At 39.9% G+C, this 25,654-nt stretch overlaps 1 protein-coding gene across 6 annotated transcripts in view; it reads left to right on the forward strand.

The window, feature by feature from the left end:
• The window catches only part of DOCK3 (dedicator of cytokinesis 3), a 547,636-nt gene that overhangs the window by 324,036 nt on the left and 197,946 nt on the right, over window positions 1–25,654 (forward strand). For 5 of the 6 annotated variants that reach the window (XM_049861907.1, XM_049861911.1, XM_049861908.1 and 2 more), the window contains exons 8-9: window positions 6,179–6,220; window positions 6,823–6,977. In XM_049861907.1, coding sequence (XP_049717864.1) covers window positions 6,179–6,220; window positions 6,823–6,977 — 197 coding nt within the window. Of the gene's footprint in view, window positions 1–6,178; window positions 6,221–6,822; window positions 6,978–25,654 lie in introns of those variants that run through there. The other variant, XM_049861913.1, reaches the window with a different exon arrangement.

A 25,654-nucleotide genomic window follows, 5' to 3' on the forward strand; every position in this document is an offset into this window, starting at 1 on the left:
GAATGGAAGCAGGGAGCAATTGTTTAAGCAAGAGATTTTCATTTTAGTAGCTTGGACTAGAGATAGGACAGTGCAAGTGGTAAGAAGTTGCTGAATTCTAGATTTTTTGAAGTTAGAACCACAGTTGTAGATAGACTGAATTGTATTTGTGCAAGAAAGAGAAAGGTCAGAAAAAATGACACCAGTCCTATGTTTTTGACCTCCTCAACTGGGTAAAAGTAGAACAGGGAACATTGTGTGTAAAGCAGGCTTGAGAGTTGAGCAGTGGGGAATCTGTAGTTCTGGTTTTTCTTCTTAAGTTTGAGATACCTTTTAAATATCCGAACAGAGATGTTGAAAAGTCTGTACATTGAAACCCAGTGGTCAGTAGGCACTGTCATCCCATAGAACACTTCAGGAAGCTTTCTATTGCCTAACTCTTAAATAGGAGCAAATAGCCACACATCAATAGACATTTGGAGGAAACTTCTCACATGAAGGTTAGAGAGCAAAACAAGCAACCTATGAATAGAACTTGAAAGAATGCAAAAACTCTGGCAGAAGAAAATGGTGATTGCTCTCTGTAGAAAGAAAAACAAAGCTGCAGTTAGGAAACAAAGTGGAGCAATCCAAGAAAAAAAGGAGTATTAGAAAATTAAAAATGACATAACTGGAATAAACTTGGTATAAAGGTTAGAAGATAAAATAGAGAAACTCTCCCTGAAAACAGAATGATAACAACGAAATTAACAATAGGAGAGAAAAGTTACAAAAATCAGAGGTTCAATCCAGGAGATCCAGTATCTAGATAATAGAGTTTCAGAAGGGAGAACAGAGAAACAAATGAAGGAAATTATCGAAGAAATCATGTTAATTGGAGATGGGAAATACAGGGTGGAGAGGAGAAGTGTGCTGTCACATCATAGGGAGAGCAACTAGGGTCACATAACAATGTGTGTATAAGTTTTTGTATGAGAAACTGACTTGAATTATGTTAAAAAAAAAAAAAAAGTCATATTAAGATCCTTCCAAACATTTGGCAATTAATTGTGAAATTTCAGCTTACCAGAAATAAAGAGTTGAGGCTAAAAGCTTTCAGAAAGGAAAACAGGTAACATACAAAGGATTTGGTTTAAGAACAGCATTTGATTTCTTAATAGCAACATTGAAATCTAGAAAACGGTGGAGCATTGCCTTCAAAATTCTGAGGGAAAACAAATTTTCATCCTAGAATTCTAAATAAATTCAGCCACCTCATCAATCAGGTGGGAGGGTAGCCTAAAGAAAAATAGGTTATTCAAAGTCTAAAAAATAAAATCTGTCTTATGAAATCCTTTTCAGGAAACTACTGAAGAATGAATTGTTCCTTTAAAATACTACTACATGCCATTCAGAAAAGGGATTCTGACACATGTGATAGGTGCAAAGAATTCGCAGGGTGGCAGCAGAGGGAACTCCCAGGATGGTAGCTGTGCAGTAGGCCTAGAGAATAACCAGTCTGGATTAAAGCAGAAGGACAAAGAACGCCAGGAGAGTTATCTCCAGGAGAAAATAGCAGACCTCATAGACTATTTGGCAGTTTTCACCATGTGGAAAATACTCTTAGAAGATATTTTATAGAGTTGTTGGAGGGCGTAGAAAGAGACCCTATCATTTAAAAAAAAAAGCAAGTATCGTGGGAAAAAAGCAGAAAGTAGCAGAAGAAAGAAATTGTTATTGTAGTACCCTACTTGGCTCAGCAGTGAACAATACTTAAAAGTTACAGTAGTATAAACATTAGTTTTAACCAAAAAAATTATGATGCACTGGGGAGATGAGTAGATATAAACAAAAGGAAAAATCTTCTGCCATAATAAGAAACCAATAAATAATTCTAAAATTGGATAAAGGGAAAGAAATTTAAGTATGAAATTTAGAAATATTTGATAAATTCTAGAAGAAACACCATAAAGAATTCAAAGTAGTTATCTCTGGGAAACAGGAGCAGAGGACTGACAATTTTCCTGCAAGCCTTTTAGTGCTATTTAACTTTTTAACCACCACTTGCCTGTCAGTTTGTTGTACTGTGGCGGCTTGTATTGCTCTGAAGCTGGAAGCTATACCACCAGTTTTTGAAATACGAGCAGGTTCACCCATAGTAGACAGGTTTCAGCAGAACTTCCAGATTAAGCCAAACTAGGAAGAAAGGCCAATGAAAACTCAGTGGATCACAACAAAATATTGTTTGATGTGGTGCTGGAAGATGAGCCCCTTAGACTGGAAGGCACCGGAATAAACAGGAGCCGCAGCAGGGGCTCGAGCATACCAGGGACCGTTAAGATGGCACAGGACAGGGCCATGTTTCTGTTGTACATAAGGTCACCATGAGCTGGAGACAACTTTATGGCAACTAATGGTAACAAATACAACTACATGCTTGTATCATTTTATTACATTTAAATTTTATTAAAAATGCCTAAAGGTCAAGTTCTTTTTATTTTATTTCATTTTCTGCTAAGTTCTCTCTTTTTATGCCATGTATTTACTTTTGAACTGAAAGAATTAGAGATGATGGAGTAAAACCAATTTTGAGAGTCCATAAATTTATTGAAAACCTCTTAAGATTTTTGCATTAAATTCTATACGGTAAATGTTTCATTTAAATCTTAACATTGTCGGTGAAATCCAAAGGAATAACCTTTGGAACTTCTTCATGTTAACATTTAAATTTGTCACTGCCTGTTACACAAACTCAGTATGAAACATTCTAATTATAATAATACTTATCACACACTAAAAGTAAAAAATAAAGCTTTATAAATAAGATTAACCTTAAATACCCATTTCTTTTCCATAAAAAACCAAGCTCCTGTGCAAGTGTTGAATGATTATCATTGGTAAAAACCTCTCTAAATACACAGTTCGATTTTCTGTTCCATATGACAGGAACCGCAGGAAGCTTCAGTGCACCTCAGTTCTTGGGTCTGCAGAATAACTCGAAACCAACCCACTTTTAGCAGTAGAGACTTGGTGCTGCCCAAAATAAAAAGCATTTTGAAAAGAAACAACAAAATGTTTGTATTAATCTTAATTAGCAAAATCTTTTGAAATGTTGGCACTCAGAAATTACATCATATATGAGCTTCTAAATTGTGGCAAGATCTAACAATTCTCACACTAGAATCTTCTGCTTCATTGTTATCCTTCCACATTAAGGTGTGAGAAGTAGCCCTTCTCATGCTACTGAGGGAGATTGTTCTTAAAAGATCAGGGCTTATTTTGAAAGCCATCTCAGATATCTTTGGATGTTGGTGAGGTCTAAATGCTAAGTAATAGAAAATAATCAGGAAAAAAAGATCCTCCAACTACATAACAGTTTTTTATCTTCTGTTGCTAGTTAGTATTTCCAATAGATCAATGTATGTACTTCCCTTCTGGAATAAATCAATTGATTAGACTACTATAATCAAGCATCATTTCATTGGTAATTCAGATTAGATATGTCTTATACTTCCTTTCTAAGACCCAGAATACCTAATACAGTTGTTAGAGGAGCCCCAGTGGCACAGTGGTAAAGCGCTCAGATGCGAACCAAAAGGTCAACAGTTGGAATCCACCAGCAGCTCCAAGGGAGAAAGATGTGGCAGTCCAATTCCGTGAAGATTACAGCCTAGGAAACCCTATGAGGCAGTTCTACTCTGTCCTATAGAGTCACGATGAGTTGGAATCGATGACAGTGGGCTTAATTGTGTTATTCAGTTGAACATGTTTAAAGCTGCATGGTTTTTTCCATATTGTTAGACTCTTGTAAATTAAGTGAACTAGAGACCTCAGAGGACTGAAAACTACTTTTGTACTGGAAAAAAAATTGAGGCAATAATGTAGGCCATTCATTTCTTGATTAATGTAGATTTTTTGCTAGGTACTAGAGATATAAAAAAAAAAATTTTTTTTTTTTCTTTTACCAGAGATATGAAGACAGGTAATTTGCTCTCTGAGAGAACGAAGTCCAGAGTTAAGTAGCAGATGTGGAAACATAATACATTATAGTCCTAATACAGGTGATGGGAGCTCTGAAGAGGGAGATATTAGCTGGACAGCAGAATGCTCCCTGACCACAGGGCAGAGGATTTTCCTTACAGTCCCATGAAAGAGGCTCCAAATGCCAGTTCTGCTCCTTTTTTCTGGCTCCAGTGTGGTATGCTTTTAGACTAAATTCAAAAGTTCTCCCAAAATTTGATGCCTTTGAAGTTATTTTATACTGAAATTAGCTGTGTTTTGTAAACTTCTTCTGTACCTAGTTTTAATTGAAAATTTATGTTTAAAATTGGTAGTCATTTTTAAGAGATAGTAAGTCTACTTGAGCAGAACTTAGTGCAGTTCCTGAATATAAAACAAAACAATGAAGCACATTTTAGGCCACTGGCATATGGGACAGTAAACCGGGGAAAGCCCAATTTTTTTTTTTTTTTTACAAGTCTAATTTTTAAAAGTTTTCTTTTAACCTGTTTTATATATGAAGTTTTCTTTGTGCATACACATTTCATGTGATGAGTTCCTCAGCTGGTGGAGACCTGATTTTATTGTATTTAATATATATCATGGGAACATAAAGTCCATGAATGTGTATTGATACTTAAAGTAATTAGCTAATATAGCCAATGATACACACAAATATTGAATAATTAGCAAGTATAGCTAGTGATACACATTTAGATTAATGTTTAATTTTACTTCAGTTGTATTTAGGGTTAAATCTGTATATTTGGAAAAGGAGTGAAACCATTCCCCTGCAGCAGCCTTTCTTACCCCTATGACATGGATCCAAACGGGACCAAAAAGGAGCAGGATAGAAACTCTCATTGAGTTTACCAAGACCAGGGACCCAATGTTTGTGAACCATCATTCTTCCTGGCCAGGGGTTATTTCTACATTTGACTGACTTTTCTCTAATAGCTAATTGTAAAGAATACCAGTTATACAGGGGGAGACAGAAGCTGGCTGAATGGACACAGCAATACAGGGTGGAGAGGAGAGTGCTGTCTCATTAAGAGGAGAGCAGCTAGAAGTGTGTATAGCAAGGTGTATGTTAACTTTTATATGAGAGACTGACCTGATTTGTAAACTTCCACTTAAAGCACAATAAATATTAAAAAAAAAAAAAATTATAGGTAATAGTTACCAACCACTTAAAATATAATAGATAACGTATTGATTTAATTTGTACAAAACCCTATAACGTGGAGATAGGTACAGAATTTTATCCCCATTTTAGAAATGAGGAAACTGAGGCACATAGGTGGCAAGTTTGAGTCAAGATTCAAAACCAGGCATCCTGACTACAATACATATGTCCCTAACTATATCAAGCTGCCCCAAATTTTAATTTGAAACTCACAATAACCCTATGAGAAATGCAAGACAGGCTTTTATCTCAATTTTATTAAAAAAAAAAAAAAAAATTTTTTTTTTTTTTTTTTTAGCTGAGGAAAACTCTTTCTAGGAGAGATTAAGCAATTTGTCTGAGGCTTCACAGCTCATGAGTGTCATAGCCGGGATTGGAATCTGCTTCTAACTTTCAGCCACACCAGAGGAGCAGCATGGAGAGGCATTTAAGAGTGACCCCGTTTTCATTAAAGATTACACCCCCTCCAGTATTGAGAGCCTGGAGAGGCTGGAGCAGGAGGATTGCCAAAGCAAAAATCCTGTAGCAAGCACCCACCTGTGACTTGGCTGGTACTTGGGGCTGATGAACTCACGTTGGAATCCAGACTTTGCCACCTTTTTTCTATGTGACTTTCAGCAAATCACTTCATTACTGTAAGCCTTAATCGCCTCCATAAATTATGAATAACACATAATGAAGTTACAGGAACTAAACCAAATAATAGATATAAAAGATTCAGCACACTGTTAGTAATATAAAAATATATATATATAGAAGGTGCTTAATAAACATTAGTTTTCTCCCCAGTTGAGAGAAAATATATATACATATATTGGAAACCCTGATGGCATAATGGCTAAGTACTGCGGCTGCTAACCAAAAGGTCAGCAGTTCAAATCCGCCAGGCGCTCCTTGGAAACTCTATGGGGCAGTTCTACTCTGTCCTATAGGGTCGCTGTGAGTTGGAATCCACTCTACAGCAGCGGGTTTGGTTTTTTGGGGGTTATATAGGCATATACACACACATATAATTTTTTTGTTTTCTTTCTATAGCATTTATCTAGCCGGCAGAGTGTACAGCAAAGTACATCCCAGGTAAGCAGCTTGACCAGGCCTCCTAGCCTTTTCCCCCAACTTTTTCTTTTAAGAGATCACAACATACGGATGTACCAAGAAATGATAGATACCACTGACTTCTTGATTGCGTGGTGCCTTTCATCTAAGGAGCCCTGGCCTTCAAGCACATTTGGCCAGTCTCCATTCCTCTGTGCAAATTTACATAAGCACAATTGAAAGAAAGTAGACTTAGGCTAAAATAAATCAGTCTGGGAGAAACAGAATGTTATTTAAAATGTAACTGTTTTATCTAACACTATAAATCAATTGCATCAGGGTCATGACAGCATCTCCAGTAAATAACTTTGAAAATGGTTCCCTGGAGATTTTGAGTTCACTTGTAATTGGAATTACTATTCCCATAATCCCTGCGCTCTGCTTAATACTTCCAGCTGCATGCTTGCCCACCTCGACCTAAGCCTATCCATACAGCACCCCCTACCAGCAGAGAAAATCCTTCCAGTCTCTTTAAAATAACCCTCTTCAGCAGTGTGAGGAGAGGTAGTCACTTAGTTTTCATATTTATGGTTAATATACTGAATAACTAAAATAGAAAGCACTGTTTTTGACTTCCTCATCAGGTAGATACAATGCGCCCACGTCATGGGGAAACCTGTCGGATGCCAGTGCCACATCACTTCTTCCTTAGTCTGAAAAGTTTCACCTACAATACCATTGGGGAAGATACTGATGTCTTCTTTTGCTTGTATGACATGAGAGAAGGCAAGCAGATAAGGTAAGAGTTATTGGAAGTTCTGGTGAAGTTGAGCCTGTATTAGGATGGTATGGCCAGGGTCATAAGCATCTCTGGTCTTCAGAGAAGATAGATGCACAGAGGGGGCAAAACAAGACAAAGTAAGCTCTAATTAGCTAGGAGTTTGGTGCCAAACTCCCAGCGTAACCCAAAGTTGTCAAAGCCATACCATATGGAAACCTCTTTTTTTCTTTTTCTATGCCTATTTCCACATGGAAGCTCAAATTCAAGCCTTAGCTAGTACCACCTCAGAGAGAGAGAAGGATGCATCTGGCATTCAGTGCTGGAAGAAAAGGCATATAAGTAACAGAGCAAAGCAAATGCAGCAGAGAGGGCCAGCTGCAGAGCACAGAAAGCCCTGGGCCTGGCTTGCCGAATGTAGGAGAGAGAATTCCCAGTGACATAGGCTGATGGCGCCTCCTCTTGTCTGAGGACACCTAGCCCTTGAAGCCATTCCATCCCTGTGAAGGACAGGGCATCTTCTGAACAAAGAGGAAGGCTGGCCTGCCTCCATCATTCCTCCTAGGTTGAAGGAGGTGCAGCAGAAGGGTCCCACATGCAGTAGACCACATGTCTTGGCAGAGTGATGAGACCCTTAAGGATGAGCAGCTATAGCAGTGCTCTCCCTCTTGAGGGTAGGGAGGAATCTAAGAGACTCTCTAGCTTCCCTTCCTCTAGAGGCCAGCAGGCTCTGATGGGAGTGAGATGACCTTTGTAACCAACACACAATTTTAGGGAGTCCAAACATATCTTTGTGGTTATCTTCTAGGTTGCACAGAGTGAAAATAAATCTTGGGTTCTTTTTATATTGCTTTGGATTTTCCTTTGTTAAGGGTGTTTTTTGTGTTTGTTTTGTTTAGATTTTTTTCTTTTAATGTTTGAAAAAAGCTGTTTTACTTTTTACAGTTGCGTGTTACATGTAGGAAAACTAAGCATGGAGGATACAACCGAATACAAAAGAAAAACAGTTCATTTGCATGCCCCATGCTGTCTCTGATATTGACAAAAGAAAAAAGAAAACCAAACAAAACAAAACAAAGCACCATGCTTCACACTGGGGTAGAAATAAAATGATACCATCTATTGATAAGGGTTTCCCTTGTCATCAGTGGCTGTCAGTGTGGGCCCCTGGAAAAGCTGTGGTAGAGAGGGAAGTAGTGTTGGTGACAGCAGCTGCAGCTGCTACACACAGTCAAGACCACAGGCCAGGGTTACATGAATATAAGCTCTGGCTGCTCTTGTTTTTCTACTAGACCAATGGTTTGTAAACTTTTTTATTGTGTGTGTGTATAAAAGGATCCTTTCTTCAAGCTGAATTTTATGGGAATGTCTGGCATATGAACAGGTAAAATGGAACTACTCTACTGTTGAAGTGGAGAGGAGGTAACAGCAACCTCACTATGCCCCTGGCTCCACCTATACCCTATGGAATCACTGAAGGTCCATGGGTTGTAGTTTGAAAAGCAGAGCACAGCACTTTGCCATCTTGAGTGTAGGGACTGTGTCTTCTTACTTTGTAATTCTAGCACCTCACATAGTACCTGTGCTCAGTACATAGTTTATTGGGTTTATTGAACTGAGAAGATCCAAGCCTAGTAGAGCCACCCCACTGCCCCTGTTTGTAATCCATGGGGGATCCTCAGTGTATCAGTTGTTCAGTTGTATTGTCTTTCAACTTATTTTATAATTTAGTTTCAAGAAACTATAAAGCATTTTTAAAGAAGAACGGTAAAAAAAAAAATTCTCCAGCATTTCTGGAAAAATTTTGGTCATTTAAAAATTCCTGAATATTAAAGAATTATACCACCTTATTATTTTTTTTTATTACTAAAATAGGAAGATTATGAGGTCCTTACTTGAAAATATCCAGTTTGCTTAGTTAAGAGTTACCTAATGAGCAGAGTTTTGTATCTAGATCTAAAATTAATAAGTGTTCTTTCTTTCCATTAGGATTTGTATCGTTATATAAACTGAAAATTTTTAGGGCATTGAGCCCCAGTTACTAGGAAGTTATGCTTTCATTATGGTTAGATATTACATTGGTCATATATTACTTTCTCAAAGCAGTTGTCAGAAATCAGTAAAGGTTAGGAGTGTATTACATCAGATACACAGAGTATTTGACACAGAGCAATTGGTTTAATTGTTGCTTTTCATCAAGAGAACTCCTTGAGCAACTATCTTTTCAATCAAATATTGGTGGTCTAGTATCCAATCAAATGATGCTAGTCTAGTGTTCAGCTCTGTCATGATATTCTTACCTGTGTGCCAAATAACACATACGAGCAGGGGGATTAGACTTAAGACCAGGTATTCCTCCACTTTAAATGTCATTTCTGATCCCACAAGCAAACCTAAACCCCAGTGCTGTTGAGTCGATTCCAACTCATAGCAACCCTATAGGACAGAGTAGAACTGCCCCATAGAGTTTCCAAGGGTTTCCAAACCTAGAGGTGCTAAAATGAGTGACAAATTGCAAATCCACGTAGTGCATCCTGATATATATTGATTGTTGAGTATTAGATGATCTGTAGGAGGGAAGGAGCCCTGGTGGTGTAGTGGTTAAGAGCTTGGCTGCTAACCAAAAGGTTGTCAGTTCAAATCCACCAGCTACTCCTTGGAGACCCTATGGGGCAGTTCTACTCTGTCCTATAGGTTCACTATGAGTCAGAATCCACTCAACAGCAATGGGGACAGGAGGGAAGGAGCAGCAGCTGGTGGGTCCTTGGTAGCTCTAATTAGTTTTTGTGACATTTCACCATTGAAAATAGAATCACATATATTTAGCCTTGATATCTAAATCTCCAGCGGAGATCTCTCCCCTGAACTTCAGGCCCTCATTTTCTTTTTCCTCTCAGACGTATGCCTTTGGATGTCCCTTAGACATTTCTACCTCCATGTATCTAAACTATCTTCATCTTCTTTGCCTCAAACATATACTTTCTCCTGTTCTTTTTAAATCAGGTAAAAGGCATTATTGTTTGTTCAAAGACCCATATCAGAAATTAGGAGTCCTCTTAGGCTTCTTCCTCTCATTCTGCTTCCCCTCTCAGTTAGTCACTGTGTCCTGTGAACTTCCACCTCCTTCCACATCGGTCAAGTCATTCTACCCCTACTCCATTCCATTGTCACTACAGATCCTCCGCATTTGTCCCTGAACATAGGCTTTCTGACTCCACTGTCTTCCTACAATGCTTCTCTTTTAAAAATGTAAATCTGTTCATGTCAGCTCCCATTTATCCTAAAGCTCTGCTATTGGTGTAGCATAAACGGCTCAGCATGATATGATTCTGCCTATTTCTCAAATCTTATTTCATGCTATATATCCTATTTCACCCCTAATGACTTATTTGGCTTTTCCTAAACATTCACTGTTCTTTTATGCCTCTCTACTCTGTTGACTTGTAAACTCCTGTCCATCCTTTAAAACTCTGATTTATGAAATTTTCCTCAGTATTCAGAGGTAGAATCAGTCCCTAGGACTTCATTTATCCTATATCTAACTTAACCCCATTAAACAAACAAACAAAAAAACCTGGTGCTGTCAAGTACATTCCAGCTCATAGCGACCCTACAGGACAGAGTAGAACTGCCCCATAGGGTTTCCAAGGAACGGACTGGTGGATTCGAACTGCTGACCTTTTGGTTAGCAGCTGAACTCTTAACCACTGTGCCACGATGGCTTCTTTACCCCATTACTTAGACATTATATATTAATTGTATGTGCACATGCATGTCAGTTTCCCCCCACTTGAATGGGAGCTTCCTTGCGTATCTTCTGGAATATTTTTCCCCATTGCTAAGCACAAGACTTGGAATATCATGGGCATTAAAGAAATATTCATTGATGATATGAGTAAATAAATCTATCAAATAAGTACCAGTTAATCATGTACGAATCAAAATTTTTATTTAGTAGTTTAATAAACATGTACTCTCTCAGGGCCTCTTTGTTTGTGAGCCCCTGTGATAGGTATTAGAGATCTAGAGTTTAAAAAAGAGTATCCCTTCCCCTGCAGAGATCTGAATAGGGCACTCTAGGATCCCAAAAGATGTGAAACATGTTATTCCCAATTTTCAGTACCAAACAAGCTGGGCAGAAAAGCCAAATGGACACATTTAAAAAATTGTATACACTTACTGTGAACAACTTGATTGCAATAAATTTGTACTTTTATGTATAAGGATGTTATTTTTGTGAGAGCAAGCTTCTGAAGGCAATCTAAATGCCTATGAGTAAAGAGATGGCTTAATGAATAACAGTCAAACCTTTAAAAGGAATGAGATGAAAGAAGAGAGAGACTGTATTAGCTTTCTATTGCCGTGTAACGTATTACCACAAATTTAGCGGATTAAAACAATACCCACTGTAAAAAATGGTGTGATGGCAGCATCAGACCTCCTCGTCTGACGTCACAAAGGGAAGGAGAAAGAATCAAGATCTGCATCAGCTCCAGGCTGATTCCTATGAGGTGGAGGTCAAACATACCTCCAACCTCCTCCAGTCTTTTTACCAAGTCTGATACCAGCAGTCACTTCCACAGCACTCTGCTTCTTTACTGGGTTCAATAATTCATTGCTGTGGCCACACAGAACTCACAGACCATATTCACAGTTATGGGGTTTATTAGGGAAGTAACAGGTTGCAGTTCAGGTCAGGAACAACTCAGATGCAGTTCTTCAGTCAGGACAGCTTCTTGGTCATGCCTGCAGGCAGGCCTCTCTTTTGGCTCTCAGCTCTCAGCCCCTCCGCCCCTTGGCCTGGCCTCTTCCCTGCTTGGGCAAGTGTTACAAAGCTCTTTAGTTCCACCAATAAGTGCCCAGAGGCACCACACTCTGCCACTAAGCCTCCTGCCTGAAGGCACTCAGCTCTCTCTTCGTGAGTGAGGGAGCGTAGCTCCACCAAGTACCCGAAGGCACCTCACTCTGCCAACAAGCCTCCTGCCTGAAGGCACTCAACTGTCTCAGCCTGTGGGTCAGCACGTCCATTGTAACCGCTTTGATCACCCATTGCACCATCTCATGCAGGTCTCCTGGTTCTGCTGCTACTGTTTCTCTGCCTTGCCTCTTGACGTCTAGCCACCTCGCCAACCTCTCCGGTGTTATAGCTCTCTCTGTCTCCTGGGGCTAGGAGGTTCTTAACACAGGCACCCTGGGTCCAAAGGATGCACTCCACTCCTGGCTCTTTCTTGATGGTAGTGAGGTCCCCTCTTCATTTATAGGATTAACTCCCTTTAAGGATGGTAAAACTGACCAATCCCCTCGTTGGGGTTCCATACACCTTAGTTACATTTATTCACCCCCTCAAGGGTTCCATGCACCTTATTTGCATTATTAGCAGGCTGTCCAGTCTTCTTGGTGGGCCACAAGCACCTTATTTGCGTAGTCCCACCCAATCATTGTGTGGGAGTCATAAAGACTGGCTAGAAAGATCATATTAAGTAATTCACCACACTGTGCCAACTCATTAGCTTACAATTCTGTAGGCCAGAAGTCTGGCAAGACAGTCACTTTCTGGTTTCTCTACTCTGGACATCACAAAGCTGAAATCAGTGTCAGCTGGGCTGCCTTCTCAACTGGAAGCTCTGGGGAAAAGTCTACTTCCAAGCTCATTGATTGTTCTTGGCAGAACTCAGTTGCTTGCAACTGTAGTACTAAGTTCCCATTTTCTTGCTGGCTGTTAGCTGGAAGTTAGTTACTCTGAGTTCCTAAAGGCCACCTGCATCCCTTCTATGTAGCACCCTCCATCTTCAAGCCAGCAAGACAGAGTGACTCTTCCTCTTGCCTCAAATCTCTGACTTCCTTTCTTCCACCATGGGAGGAAATTCTCTGCTTCTAAAGGACTCGTGATTAGGCCAGATTCACCAGGATAATCTCCTTATTTTAAAGTCAACTGTGCCGTATAACCTAATCATGGGAGTAAAATCCATCATATTCACAGTCCCAGGGATTGTGTAGTGGAGGGTGGAAGATTTTGAAGCCTATCTTGGAATTCTGCCTACCTCAGGGACCATTTCTAAATAAACATTTGCTATGTATAAAAGAAAGTTTATGAGATTTTGTTCAGTGACAACAGCAAGTTTGTAACTGTATTATAATATGACCTCATTTGTGGGAAAAACTATATACATTTATATGCATATAGTGTATATGCATTTTAAGAAGCTTAAAATCTTTTGCCTTTTTTTAAATACTAAAATTTTTTGTAAAATCCTTTAACTGACAGACTTTTCAAGTTTTTGGTAATACTTTCTTAAAGTAGCTGTCTTAAGGGAAAGACAGTTGTAGCAAATTATAACAAATATTGACTTTTCTCTGTGTGGAGGAAAATACACCAAAATATTTTTCATTTTTACCTCTCCCCTTTCTTTACACGACCAGCTAGGCAGTGGAGAACAAAGGTCTGCTTTGCTTTCCAGGGATAATGGCGTAAGAGAAGAAGAATGGCCAGAATTTAAAATATCCTTTCTGTCTTTTTTCTAATATCGTGAAATCCCCTTTCTGTAAGGAATTCATTGGCTTTGTTTAATTAAAAAAAAAAAAAATTCTGTAGACACCTTTACCATTTTTAATCATTATCTAAATCTGTTTAATAATTACCACATAATCACCTTCCCAAAATAGTAACAAAGAATCTTCTTTTAGAATAGCATTTGTCTTATGATCTCTATTTGGTTCTGCTTGGAAACACCAGTTGTTTTTTTTTTTATATATGAATTTCCTTATTCACAAGAGTAGTAGTATTGTGTGACTATCTTATTTTTCTTTGGCACTGACATACCAGTTAATATGCCTGGTTCTCTTACTGGGTACCTACAGATTTAGGGTGCTCTGAAGCCTCAGCATGCCAATGATTGATTCCATCATTCAACCAGCTTTCACTGTAGAGCCTTCTTTCTGTATGGCAGGCTTTTCTGCTAGGCCTTGGGAATGTAAAATTGCTCTCAAAAATTTAACTCTTTGGATTATCATGTGAAAACACTTATGTTAGCCACCTTTGCATGAATACTGTGCAAAACAAGCTAAAAAGCCGCACTTTCTTACCCTCGTGGAGTTTAGTCAGCATTCAAAATGCCCTTGTGTAGAATAAACTTTTTCTTGAAAATTAGCTGCTTCCACAGTTGAAGTACAAGGCTCTGCCTGAGTCAGTCAGTCTACTCAGATGAGATCATCTGCATCTGTGAAAATCTCAGGAGCCCCTGGCGAGAAATTTTCTTTTTAAAATGATGGGTGAGCTCTTTGTTGATTAAAGCAAACAGTTTTGTTCCTGCAGAAGAGGTCATACGCTACAGTGTAACTGAAGCATATTCACAGGAGCTCAGACAGTCAGTGATAGATCTGCAGTTCAGCCTTGGTCCCTTGTCCTTGGACCCCTTGGTATGGTCTAGCCTCTCTTGACACTTGATCTAGCGTGTAGACTCCAGCCCACTGACCAGCATCCCCGCTACGAATTTTCTGTGAGCTCCTAAAGGAGCTAGCATCCTAGCTATGGTGACTGTCAGTAACACTTTCTTTTTCTACCCTGCTCTCTGGCCTGTCACTGTCGGAATGCATATCTTCTCAAAATTACAAGGATCTAGGGAAAATAAAAATCAGCTCTCTCTCCCACAATGAAAGCCAGGGATCTGTGGTCTGTGAAATGAGGAAGCCAACAGACAGATATTTAAGTGGAACTTTTTTAGCGCTTTTGCCTTGATAAGTTTTCTCATCAGTATATGTTCTTAATATAATATAAATTTTAAAATGTAAGTAGAATGAATGCAAACAGGGTTTAAAGTTAAACATATTTCATACTAGAAGCCAGGCCAACATGACATGCTTTACATATATGCCCAAAGCTTCAGATCTTGCTTAAAAGCATGAAAGTGAAAGTCTGCTAAGAGATTGTTGTTGTTGTTAGTTGCCATCGAGTCAGCTCTGACTCGTGGCAACCCTATATGTGACAGAATGAAACATTACCCTGTCCTAAGCCATTTTTATAATCATTGGTATGCTCAAGTTCATTGTCAAGGGCACTGTGTATCATGTGTACCTTCCTACCTAGGGGCTCAACTTCCAGCACTGTATCAAACAATGTTCTGTGTGATCCATAAGGTTTTCATTGGCTAATTTTCAGAAGTAGATCACCAGCTCTTTCTTCCTAGTCTATCTTAATCTGGAAACTTAGCTGAAACCTGTTCACCATGGGTGACCCTGCCGGTATTTGAAATATTGGTGGTGTAGCTTCCAGCATCATAGCAACACGCAAGGCATCATAGTACAACAAACTGACAGGTGGTGCTGAGAGACAGAGTGAAACTCTTACCTTAGATAGGCCAGTGGTTAAACTGATGTTTTTTTTCATCTGAGAACAAGGTTAGAAATTATTTTCCTGTTTATGCTATCTCCCATTATGTACTGATTCAAGCCGTCAGCCTGGAGAAATTTTTAATGTAATGTCTTATAGGATCTGGATGAAAATAGTGAAAGGAATGATGAGTTTTTTTAAGAAGCTTCACATTCTTTATTTACAAGAAATTTGCCTCCTGCCCTGCCTAGGCCATAACACACAGTACATACTAGAACAGAATGGCTGATGCTTCTGATATAACATCATAAAAATCCTCTGACTGGGGAAGAATGTGGAGAATTAGGAAAATTATAGGCAGAAGTTATAGTGATTAGGATAGCTATTTATTAATCAAACATTTTTTGTACACTTACTATGTGCTTGTATTGTTAGAGGCTCTAGATATGTAGCAGTGAATAAAACAAAATTTTTGCCCTCATGAAGCTTACATTCTAGTAGGGGCAGATGGTCAATAAATATAATAAATAAGTAAATTGCATAGTGTATTTGAAGGGATAAGTGTTACCGAATAGGAGAAGTAAAGTATGAGGGAGAATTTGGTATTTTAAATACCACGGGGCTATCTTCCAGGGGATATACGTCATTTCTTCTGTCCTCTCATCCTCGGATCTCAAAATGACTTCTGAGTTAATGAGGTGAGGCCAAGGGATGAAATTACAAGCAGCCTTGTCATCCTTGGTCACTTAAGGATAAATAAGGAAGCTATATAAAAAAAAAAAAAAAAAAAAAAGTTTTTTTTTTTTTTTTTATATATAGGAGGGCTTCGCAAAATCCAGGTAAGCGGTGATGGTGGCTTGAATTCTAGCCAGCTTTTAAAGGTAGAACTGTGTTAGTTCCATTTCTGGTATGTTGGAGTAAGCTCCTGATGGCTTGGCCATACCACAATTAACTGTTAACACTGGGAAAATTCCAAAAAAACACAACTATATAAGCGTTCTGGAAAATGAAAAAAAGCAGGCAGATTTTGGAGGGTAGTCAAAATTTAGAGAAAGGGACCAGCATAGAGTGAGTTTTGTGTTTTCGTGGGTTTGGCAAGAATGAGCTACAGTCATTACGTAGCTTGGGATAGCAAAAACTCCAATAGAAAGCAGCCATATTTTTAGCCTGTGGAACCAAGAGAGGGAGCCTGAGGTAAGCATGGCAACCAGAAGGAATACTGAAGGAGAGAGAGCAGGAAATGAGGAATCCCAAATTCTGTATGTAAACTCTGCCCACGTCACTAGCTATATGCTGAACCACACATCTGCAAGGAACACTCAAAACAGCAACTGAGGCTTAAAAAAAAAAAAAAAAAACGGAGATTTGACCTGCTGCCCACTGCAGGAGACACTAGAGATAAAGTCTCACCAAATTGCCTATTAAACAAAAATATCAGCACTTTTCAGAACAGTGTAACAGAAGCCAGAGTTTTCTTAACAAAATAATCACAATGTCCAGGATACAATCTAAAATTATGAAACATAAAAAGAACCGGGAAAATGTGATCCATTCTCAAGGGAAAATACAAATAGTGGAGGCCAATCCTGAGATGACGCAGATGTTGAAATTATCAGACGCAGATTTTAAACCAGGTGTTATAACTATGTTCAATGAATGAAAAGACAGAAAAATCTCAGCAGAAAATAGGAAATATAAAAAAGCCAAATTGAAATTTTAGAACTTAAAAATACAATATCTGAAATTTTAAAAAATCACTGAGTAGGATTCATTGAACCATGAGATGACAGAGGAGGGAATCAGTAAATTTGAAGATCAATATAAATTATCCAATCTAAAGAAGAGAGAGAAAAAAGATTGAAACCAACAACAGAGTGGTAGAGAGACAGTTTACAAAGGTCTACAAATGTGTGATTGGAATTTCAGAAGGAAAGGAGATAAAGAATGGGACAGAAAAAGATATTTGAAGAAATAATGGCAGAGAGCTTCCCAAATTTTGTGAAAGAGTTAATTTACAGATCCAGGAAGCTCATCAAACACCAAACAGGAAACCTTGCCTAGTCAAAGGACTGAAAACCAACAAAAAAAGAAAATCTTGAAAGCAGCCAGTAAAAAATGACGTATTACATACAGGAAAGTAACAATTCAAATGATCATGGACTTTTTATCAGAAAGTATGGAGGCCAGAAGATGATGGAAAAATATCTTTAAAACTCTAAGAGGGGGGAGAAAACCCCACAGACTTCTATATCCAATGAAACAAATCCTTCAAGAATAAAGATGAAATAAAGACATTTTTTCAAATGAAGGAAAACTAAGAGAATTTTTCACCAGCAGAATTACACTTCAAGAAATGCTGAAGGAAGTTCTTTGGGCTAAAAGAAAGAATACTGGAGGACACTAAAGGAAGGATCTTTGGAATGAATGAAGAGCATTGGAAATGGTAAATGTGTGGGTAAATATGAAAGACTGTTTATCCTCTTAATTAAAAAAATGACTATATAAAGCAAAAAACATCTTAAAGGTATTATACTGTATGTACATGTAATACGTAAGACAACTATAGCATGAAGGATGGTGGTAGGGGAGTAGTTTTATCTCCACGGTTGCAAGATTTCTACATTTTATGTGAAGTTAGAAGATATTAATTGTAAATGACTGAAATGTTAAGAATGTATAAAATAATGCAAAGAGGTATAGCTAAAAAGCCAATAAATAGATTAAGATGAAATTCTGAAATACGCCAAATAATGAGAGGTTCCTGGAACTGTTTTTGGCTCTCTTTCCTCACATTCTAAAGTACACATTCATGGTGTCTTAAGAGCCAAGTTTTTATTAGTAAGGGAATATTATTTCAGAATGGAAAACAAATGTTACCTCAGTGAAGCAGTGACTTAAATTTAGTCTTTCTTAGATAGAAAATTGCTAGGCAGTAGGGGTCAAAATCGTAAAGATATTAGGGAAGAAAACATAATTTGTGGAAGAAGGAAAACCCTTTGTAAATAAATTAGCAGTGAAGGTGAACAAGCTTTTCAACTTAAATTGAAAGCTAGAAAATTGCCATAATATTCACACACTAATTCCTCCGTCAGGTCTTCCTTAGAGTATTATGTATGTAAGCAAAAATGTTACAGAGGTATAGTGAGCTAGTAACATTTATCAGATGAATAAATTACTTGTTATAAACTCTCAAGATGGAATTGCAGCATTAAGTCTATACTTGCAAAAATGACTTTGGTAGAATCTGGCTGTACTCAGATTAAAAGCATTTTCTCCTTTCCCCCATTTGCCCTTGCCTGGAGGCCAGAGTCACAGGTAGGGTGGTTCAAGCAGGCAGCCATTCATTCCCTACCCCTACCCCAGCATCTGCTTGGCTTCATGCCACGAACTGCTCGTTCCCACCAGGTACTGATCTCAATCTGTTAAAAACCAGCACGGATCACTAGACTTCTGTAGGCACAAGTATCAGTAAAATTATCAGCAAACATACTCAGTGACCACGTTGAGGGTGTTAGAAATAAGTGTTGCTCGGTAATATGGGAATTTGGTAAGATTACATTTCTCTGCCTTTCTGCAGTTAGGAGTGGCCATTTAATTGATTAAACCAATAAACTATAAGCAAAAATCAGCAGAGGGCACCTGCTGGAGCTATCAGAGTTGGCCTGGGTTGAGGTAAAGGCATCCTTCTCAAAATTTACTGTCTGGGTTTGGCTAAAGAACATTTTTCCATCAGTGGGACAGCAGGTGTCAATCCAGCACTGTGTTCCTATCTTATATATAAACAAATAAGATTATTTCAAGTACCATTAGAGCTAAGGAGACTACTTTTTAAGAGGAAGATCCAAAGCCGGAGTATTTTGTGAACTTTTTTGGCCAGGTGATTAGCAAAGGTTAAGGAAATAAACCTCAGAAAATAGCTGTCAAGAAGCATTCAAAGGCTGCAGGCTGTGGGAGTAGAAGTCCCATGTTTCAGTGAACTGGCAATGAATGGACTACAGCCCTTTTCAGGAGAGGTGCACAGAGGGCAAGGAGACCTTTCCTTTAGAAGGAGGAGGTGTCAGTTGAGGTTAGCTCTTTCCTGAGGCTATGGGAGGCTCCCTTCTTCCTGCTGCTCTTGTCAACCCTGGCACTAATGCAGACAAATTTTTTTCATGATTTTAAGTCTCAAATTTGCAAAGTACAATGAAAGATATTACAGAGTAGTGGATAAAGGAAAGTATCAAGAGATCTAAGAAATTAACAAAATAAACTTTCTTGTGCTTCTTTCAAAATTTTGTTCTTAAAATGTATTTAGTTGGAGGAGATTGCAACTGATTTGTGTTCTTCTGGAAACCCAGGGCTTAGAGAAACAGCTTGACTTGTAAGGTCTGTGGCAGGTGCCCATGTCACAATCCATAGGATCTCTAAGCCTGGCTTCCCTGAGACATAGCTTCTGGAACTAAGAGACATTTCTTAGAGCCGGAGGCATTTCCTCACAGATACGGGATTATTTTTTCCACCTTCACAAGGCAGTGTAAGATAATCTGCCTGGTTTTAGATATGGAGTTGTTAAAGATGATCTTAAGACAGAGTAAGATTTTAAAAACTGGATGTTTGAATCCTCACGTGGAATTAGAAAAACAGAAGGTACTGGGTCCTGTCACCAGTGCAGCAGATTTGTGTTTTGAAGAATGTGCTATATGCTATTTAAATGCAAAGGCTGGAGACTCATAAGAGAATAGAAAACTGAACTTCAGAATGTGTTGGCTTGGTGTCCATGGAGCAAGCTGTGTGGCTGTTATTAAAGTAACTGGAAATGAGGCAGTAAGGAAGAGAAGAGATAGTGGAGAAATAGCACAAATGAGAGGAAACTTTGAGGACTTTGTCCAGTAGTTCTGCCCTTTCTTACATCAGAGAGACTAAGTGGATCCTCAGCATTGCATGGAAACCAAGAATCCCTAGTTAACGACTGTTTAGACAAAGTTAAATGGTATGGGAGGAAAGTGAGAATTTAGAATTTCAAATATATAATGTATCCAGTTCTGAGTTTTAAAAAAATCAGTTCTTGGATAGAAAACATTGGAGAGTATTTTGTCTAAACATTCCTCTATAAACTTACTTTATATTAATAGGATCTAGAGATGTGGTTGCTGCTGGACTGCCAGGTGAAGGTTGTGCCAAACTTCATCTGCAGTGATGGAGCACCACCAAAGTTTTCTACTTCAAGAGCGGAAGTTGTATAGTTCAAGCCATATTTGCTGAAGATGTATCTTGGTATAGTAGACAGGCTGCTCTGGGGATTAGAGCACCCAGAGATAGAAGTCTACTGAGGACACCTATGTAGGGTCCCAGAGGACCTGAGCCACTGAAGATGCTCATTCACTTATGGTCTGCTTCAACTCATAGGAAATAAATAAAACAGAGAATGTAGTCTCTGACTATGTCTGTATTAAAAGAGTGCCCTTTAGTACCTCAGCTGGCAGGCCCAAAGATGTCCAAGCCCATTTAACATGTGCAGTGAGTTTGTGCCAACTGCTACAACATTCTAAACTCAGAGAAGTTATGTTTGCTTACAAATGTTATGCAGCCTACGTTGATTCGAGTATTCAGAAAACTTTTGCAGTGCAATAAGTTACTTAATATGGTCCTTCTAGCCATAGCCTTTGTGACTCACACACAATGATTGAGTGGGACTATACAAGTAAGGTATATGAAACCCTAATGAAAGGATTGGTCAGTTTTGTCGTAATACAGACATAGAGAGGATCACACCACCACCAAGAAGGAAGACCCAGGAGTGGAGCATTTTTTTGGACCCTGGGTCCCTGTGCTTAGAAGCTCCTGGAACCAGGACACCGATAGAGAGAGCTGTTAACACTGAAGATGGTGAGAAGTGACAGCAGAGAAATAGCAGCAAGGCAGTAGACCAGAAGGAGATGGCAGGCTCACGAGCAAGAAAGCTGAGTTCCTTCACTCAGGAAGTTTGCTGGCAGAATAGGGTGCCTCCGGGCACTTGGTGGAACTAGGGGTTTGCCGACCCATGACCCATGGGGCTACAGCTGAACCCCTTTGGGCCCAGGCGTACTAGTGGAGTGGGGTACCTCTGGGCAGTTACCAGCAGAGCTAAAAGAGCTTTGTAACAGTTGCCTGAGCACGGCAGAAGCTGAGGACCAGAGAGAGAGGCATGCCTGTGAGCATTGCTGAGAAGAGGCTGCCTGATAGAAGAACTATATCCTGAGTATTCCTCAACCTGAATTGTAGCTTGTTACTTCCCTAATAAATCTTGTAACTGTGAGTATGAGCTGTGAGTTCTGTGTGACCACTACAGTGAACTACTGAACTCAGCAGAGAAGTAGACAGTGCCGTGGGAGGGACAGTTGGTATCAGAATTGGTAAAGATGGGGGAGAGAGGAGGCGTATCTGACCTCCACCTCATAGGAATCAGCCTTGAGCTGTTGATCTTGATTCTCCTTCCCTCTTGTGAAGTTGGAGGAGGTCAGACACTGCCCTTATACGATTTTTACAACAGACAAATGTCCGTTCCAAGTCGGCACAAGTATCTGTCTTGTCCAGCCCCAAGCACAGGTGGAACAAGCCTCTAAACTTAATATGCTTTCATAAAGCTACAAGTATTCTGTGCACATGTCTGGGTTTCTGGGCAGGCCCACTCTCAGCAGAAGTTTAGACTGGTGAAAGGGCAGAACACACAGGACCTGTTTACTGGTGGTTCTTTGTATTCTATCTGACCTCATAGATTCTTGGCCCAGACCCATAGCTACTCACTTGAGCCCTAAGCTCCTGGCTGACAGAATTTTGGACCATCCTGACCATGCAGATGACAGACTTCTTAATCTTTCATTTGATTGACAGGTTTTCAGATGTCAACTTACCTCTGACATGCCTATTTCTAAGATTCGGAGACCCAGAATGTCTGCCCCAGAGAGTGCCATTCCCAGACCTGGCCCTCTGATACCCTTTCTCCATCCCCAGAACTCCAGCTGTATATCTTGACCCTGGCATTGGCAGCATTATAATTTCATACTTTGGGAATGAAAATGGTCTTTTATAACATGAGAACAGTGCTACTATGCAGTAGTACGGAGCCCTTTGTCTCAATGACCCCCTGTGAAGGGGGGCCATCAGACCTCACCTAACTTCAGGGGGAGGAGAGAGAATCGAGATCACCATCAGCCCAAAGCTGATTCCTAAGAGATGGAGGTCAGACATACATCTACTCTTCAACCCTATTGCCAATTTTGACAACAGCCGTCCCTCCCACCACACTCTTTATTTCTCTACTGGGTGTGATAAATTTGTTGCAGTGGCCACACAGAACTTAAAGACCATACTCATGATTATGGAGTTGATTAAGGAAGTAACAGGTTACAATTCAGGATCAGGATCAAATTGGAAGTAACAGGAACAACTCAGGATATAGTTCTTCGATCAGGACTGCTGCTTCTTGTCCATCCCCACAGGCCTGCCCAGGCCTGGCCTCTGCTCTGCTCAGGCAAGTGTTACAGCTCTTTAGCTCACTGATGAGAATCTGGAGGCACCCCACTTCACCAGGAAGCTCCTTGCCTGAAGGCACTCAACTCTCTTGCTCTGTGGGTCAGCGGATCCACTGCAGCCATCTGCCGGTCCTGTGCCACTGCTGTCTTGTGCCACTGCTGTCTCCAGTGTTACAGCTTTCTCTCTCTTGCATCTAGGAAGTTCTTAGCGCAGTGACCCTGGGTCCAAAGGACATGCTCCGCTCCTGGCTCTTCTTGATGGTAGTGAGGTCCTCCCTTGTGTTGCAGTGGATCACTTTTGTGTGGCCTTTCTCACATGGTCCCGTAACTCCCACCCAAGTGATTGGGTGGGACTGTGCAGAGAAGGTAATTGTGGCACACCAAGGGGATTGGTCAGTTTTGCCATCCCGTTAGGCTTAAAATGAGTCATCCAGAGGTGGGAAGAGAGAATCTTACCACCACCAAGGAAGCAGAACCAAGAGCAGAGTGCCTCCTTTAGACTTGGGATCCCTGTGCTGAGAAGCTCCTGGAACCAGGAGACTGAAAGAGAGAGAGAGCTGTAACATTGAAGAAGGCAAGAAGTGGTGGCAGGAGAGTTTGGCAGAAGATAGAGCAGTGGGCTTCCAGCCCATAGAGCAAGAAAGCTGAGCACCTTTGGACATGAGGCTTGCTGGGAGAGTAGGGTGCCTCTGGGTACTTGGTGGAGCTAGGTTTGCTGCTTCATGAAGCTAGAACTGAGCACCTTTGGAACCACCCTTACTGGCAGAGCGAGATGCTTCTGGGTACTTACCAGCAGAGCTAAAAGAGCTTTGTAACACCTGCCTGAGCAGGGCAGAGACGGAGGAGCCAGAGAGAGGCATGCCTGCAGGCACAGCCAAAAAGAGGCTGTCCTGATGGAAGAGCTGTATCCTGAGCATTCCTCAGCCTAAATTGTAACCTGTTACTTCCCTATTAAACCCCATAATTTTGAGTATGGGCTGTGAGTTCTGTGTGGCCATTACAGTGAATTATCGAACCCAGCAGAGAAGTAGATAGTGCTGTGGGAGAAGTAGATAGTTGGTGTCAGAATTGGTAAAGATGGCAGAGAGAGGAGGTATGTCTGACCTCCACCCCATAGGAATCAGCTTTGGGCTGTTGATCTTGATTCTCCTTCCCCCTTGTGAAGTTAGAGGAGGTCAGACACTGCCCCCATGCCATTTTTACACCCCTCAGCCTCTGAGGTTGGTTCTTGTTAAACCTAAGATGGCAAAACTGACCAATCCCCTTGGTGGGCCACAAGCAGCTTATTTGCATATCCCAGCCAGTCCCAGCGAGAGTTTTATATACCTTATTTGCATAGTCCACCCAGTCATTCTGTGGGAGTTACAAGACCATGGCCAGAAAGGCCACATAAAGAGAAATCCATTGCCCTTCACCCCCGCCCCATAAACCCTATACAGTGGTTCTGCTCTGTAGAACTTTCTATGATGCTGGAAATGCTCCATACAGGGCAGGACATTAGGGTATGTATGGTAGTCAATATGGTAGCCACTAGCCACATGTGGCTGTTTAGCATTGAAATGTGACTAGTGTGACCAATAATCTGAATTTTTAATTTCTCTTGAATTAAATTTAAGTATAAATAATCACATGTGGCTAGTGGCTAATGTATTGGGCAGTACAACATAGACCCTAGTAGACAGTGATCTCATAACTGGTTGTGCAGGACATGCCAGAAAGGGTAGATTGAGTTCTTACGCACAGGATAGGAGGAGAAGGGAAAGATGTGAAATGAAAGAGGGGACTAGAGAATGAGAGTCCTTTGTAGGCTTGGATGTATCTGTGCATGTGTGTAGGTATTCAGGGGAGATGTAGCTACTTTCAAATTATTTTATGTGTTTTTGATCAATATTAAATTTCATTGTTACCATTTAAATACTGTATCGTAAAAGACAATTAGAATGAGTACAGGCTTTGGAGAAGCCAGACTTAGCTCTCTATACTAGCTGTGTTACTGTAATACTGTTTTAAAAAGTAATGTCTCCAATTCTTCATATGAAGCAAGAGTAAAAAAAGAATTTGACACAGTACAGTAGACATTGTTCCTGTATTTAATTTTTTTTTTTTTTTTTTAGAGTTCTTAAGTACTAACAGGAAACCCTGGTGGCATAGTGGTTAAGTGCTACAGCTGCTAACCAAAAGTTCGGCAGTTTGAATCTGCCAGGCGCTCCTTGGAAATTCTGGGGCAGTTCTGCTCTGTCCTGTAGGGTTGCTATCAGTCAGAATCGACTCAACGGCAGTGGGTTAAGTACTAACAGTTTGAAAGTTTGGAAACGGCAAAGATAGACTGACTGAACATTGTGCTGTCCTATCAGCAAGGCCTCACCCTAACCTCACCCCCGTGTCTGACAGATTTAAATATTAATTTGGCTTTCAAGTTGACTGAATTTTCTAGCTTCCATTCAGGAAGTGATCAAGATTTTGCTATTTCCCTTGTGTGTCTTTGTTTTGGTTTCTATAAGCTCTGCCACTCTCATCAGAACTCCCTTATTTTTAGAGTAAGTTTATAAGTAGCTGTCTCTTGTGCTGAGATATATATCAGATTAAACAGCAAGACTTTGCCTCTTTGAGGCACAGAAACAGCAGCAGAAAGTGACAAGAAGTTAGCATATATAAATAGTGTATATTCTGGTATCCTTAGTCAGAGTACTTCTGTCGTTACAGCGGTCCAAAGCTATAGGAATGTGTGTGTGTATTGTATGGGAGACCAGGAAAAAAACCTTAAAAAAAAAAACAAACTGATTTTTCATCCCCGTGTGGAATATTTCTATCACCCTGTCTTTTGCCAAACAGAAAAAACTAGTGTAGTGAGTAAAGTGAAATTAAAAAAAAAAAAAGTCACA

The sequence above is a fragment of the Elephas maximus genome, chromosome 20 (assembly GCF_024166365.1).
Source record: "Elephas maximus indicus isolate mEleMax1 chromosome 20, mEleMax1 primary haplotype, whole genome shotgun sequence".
NCBI lineage: Eukaryota > Metazoa > Chordata > Mammalia > Proboscidea > Elephantidae > Elephas > Elephas maximus.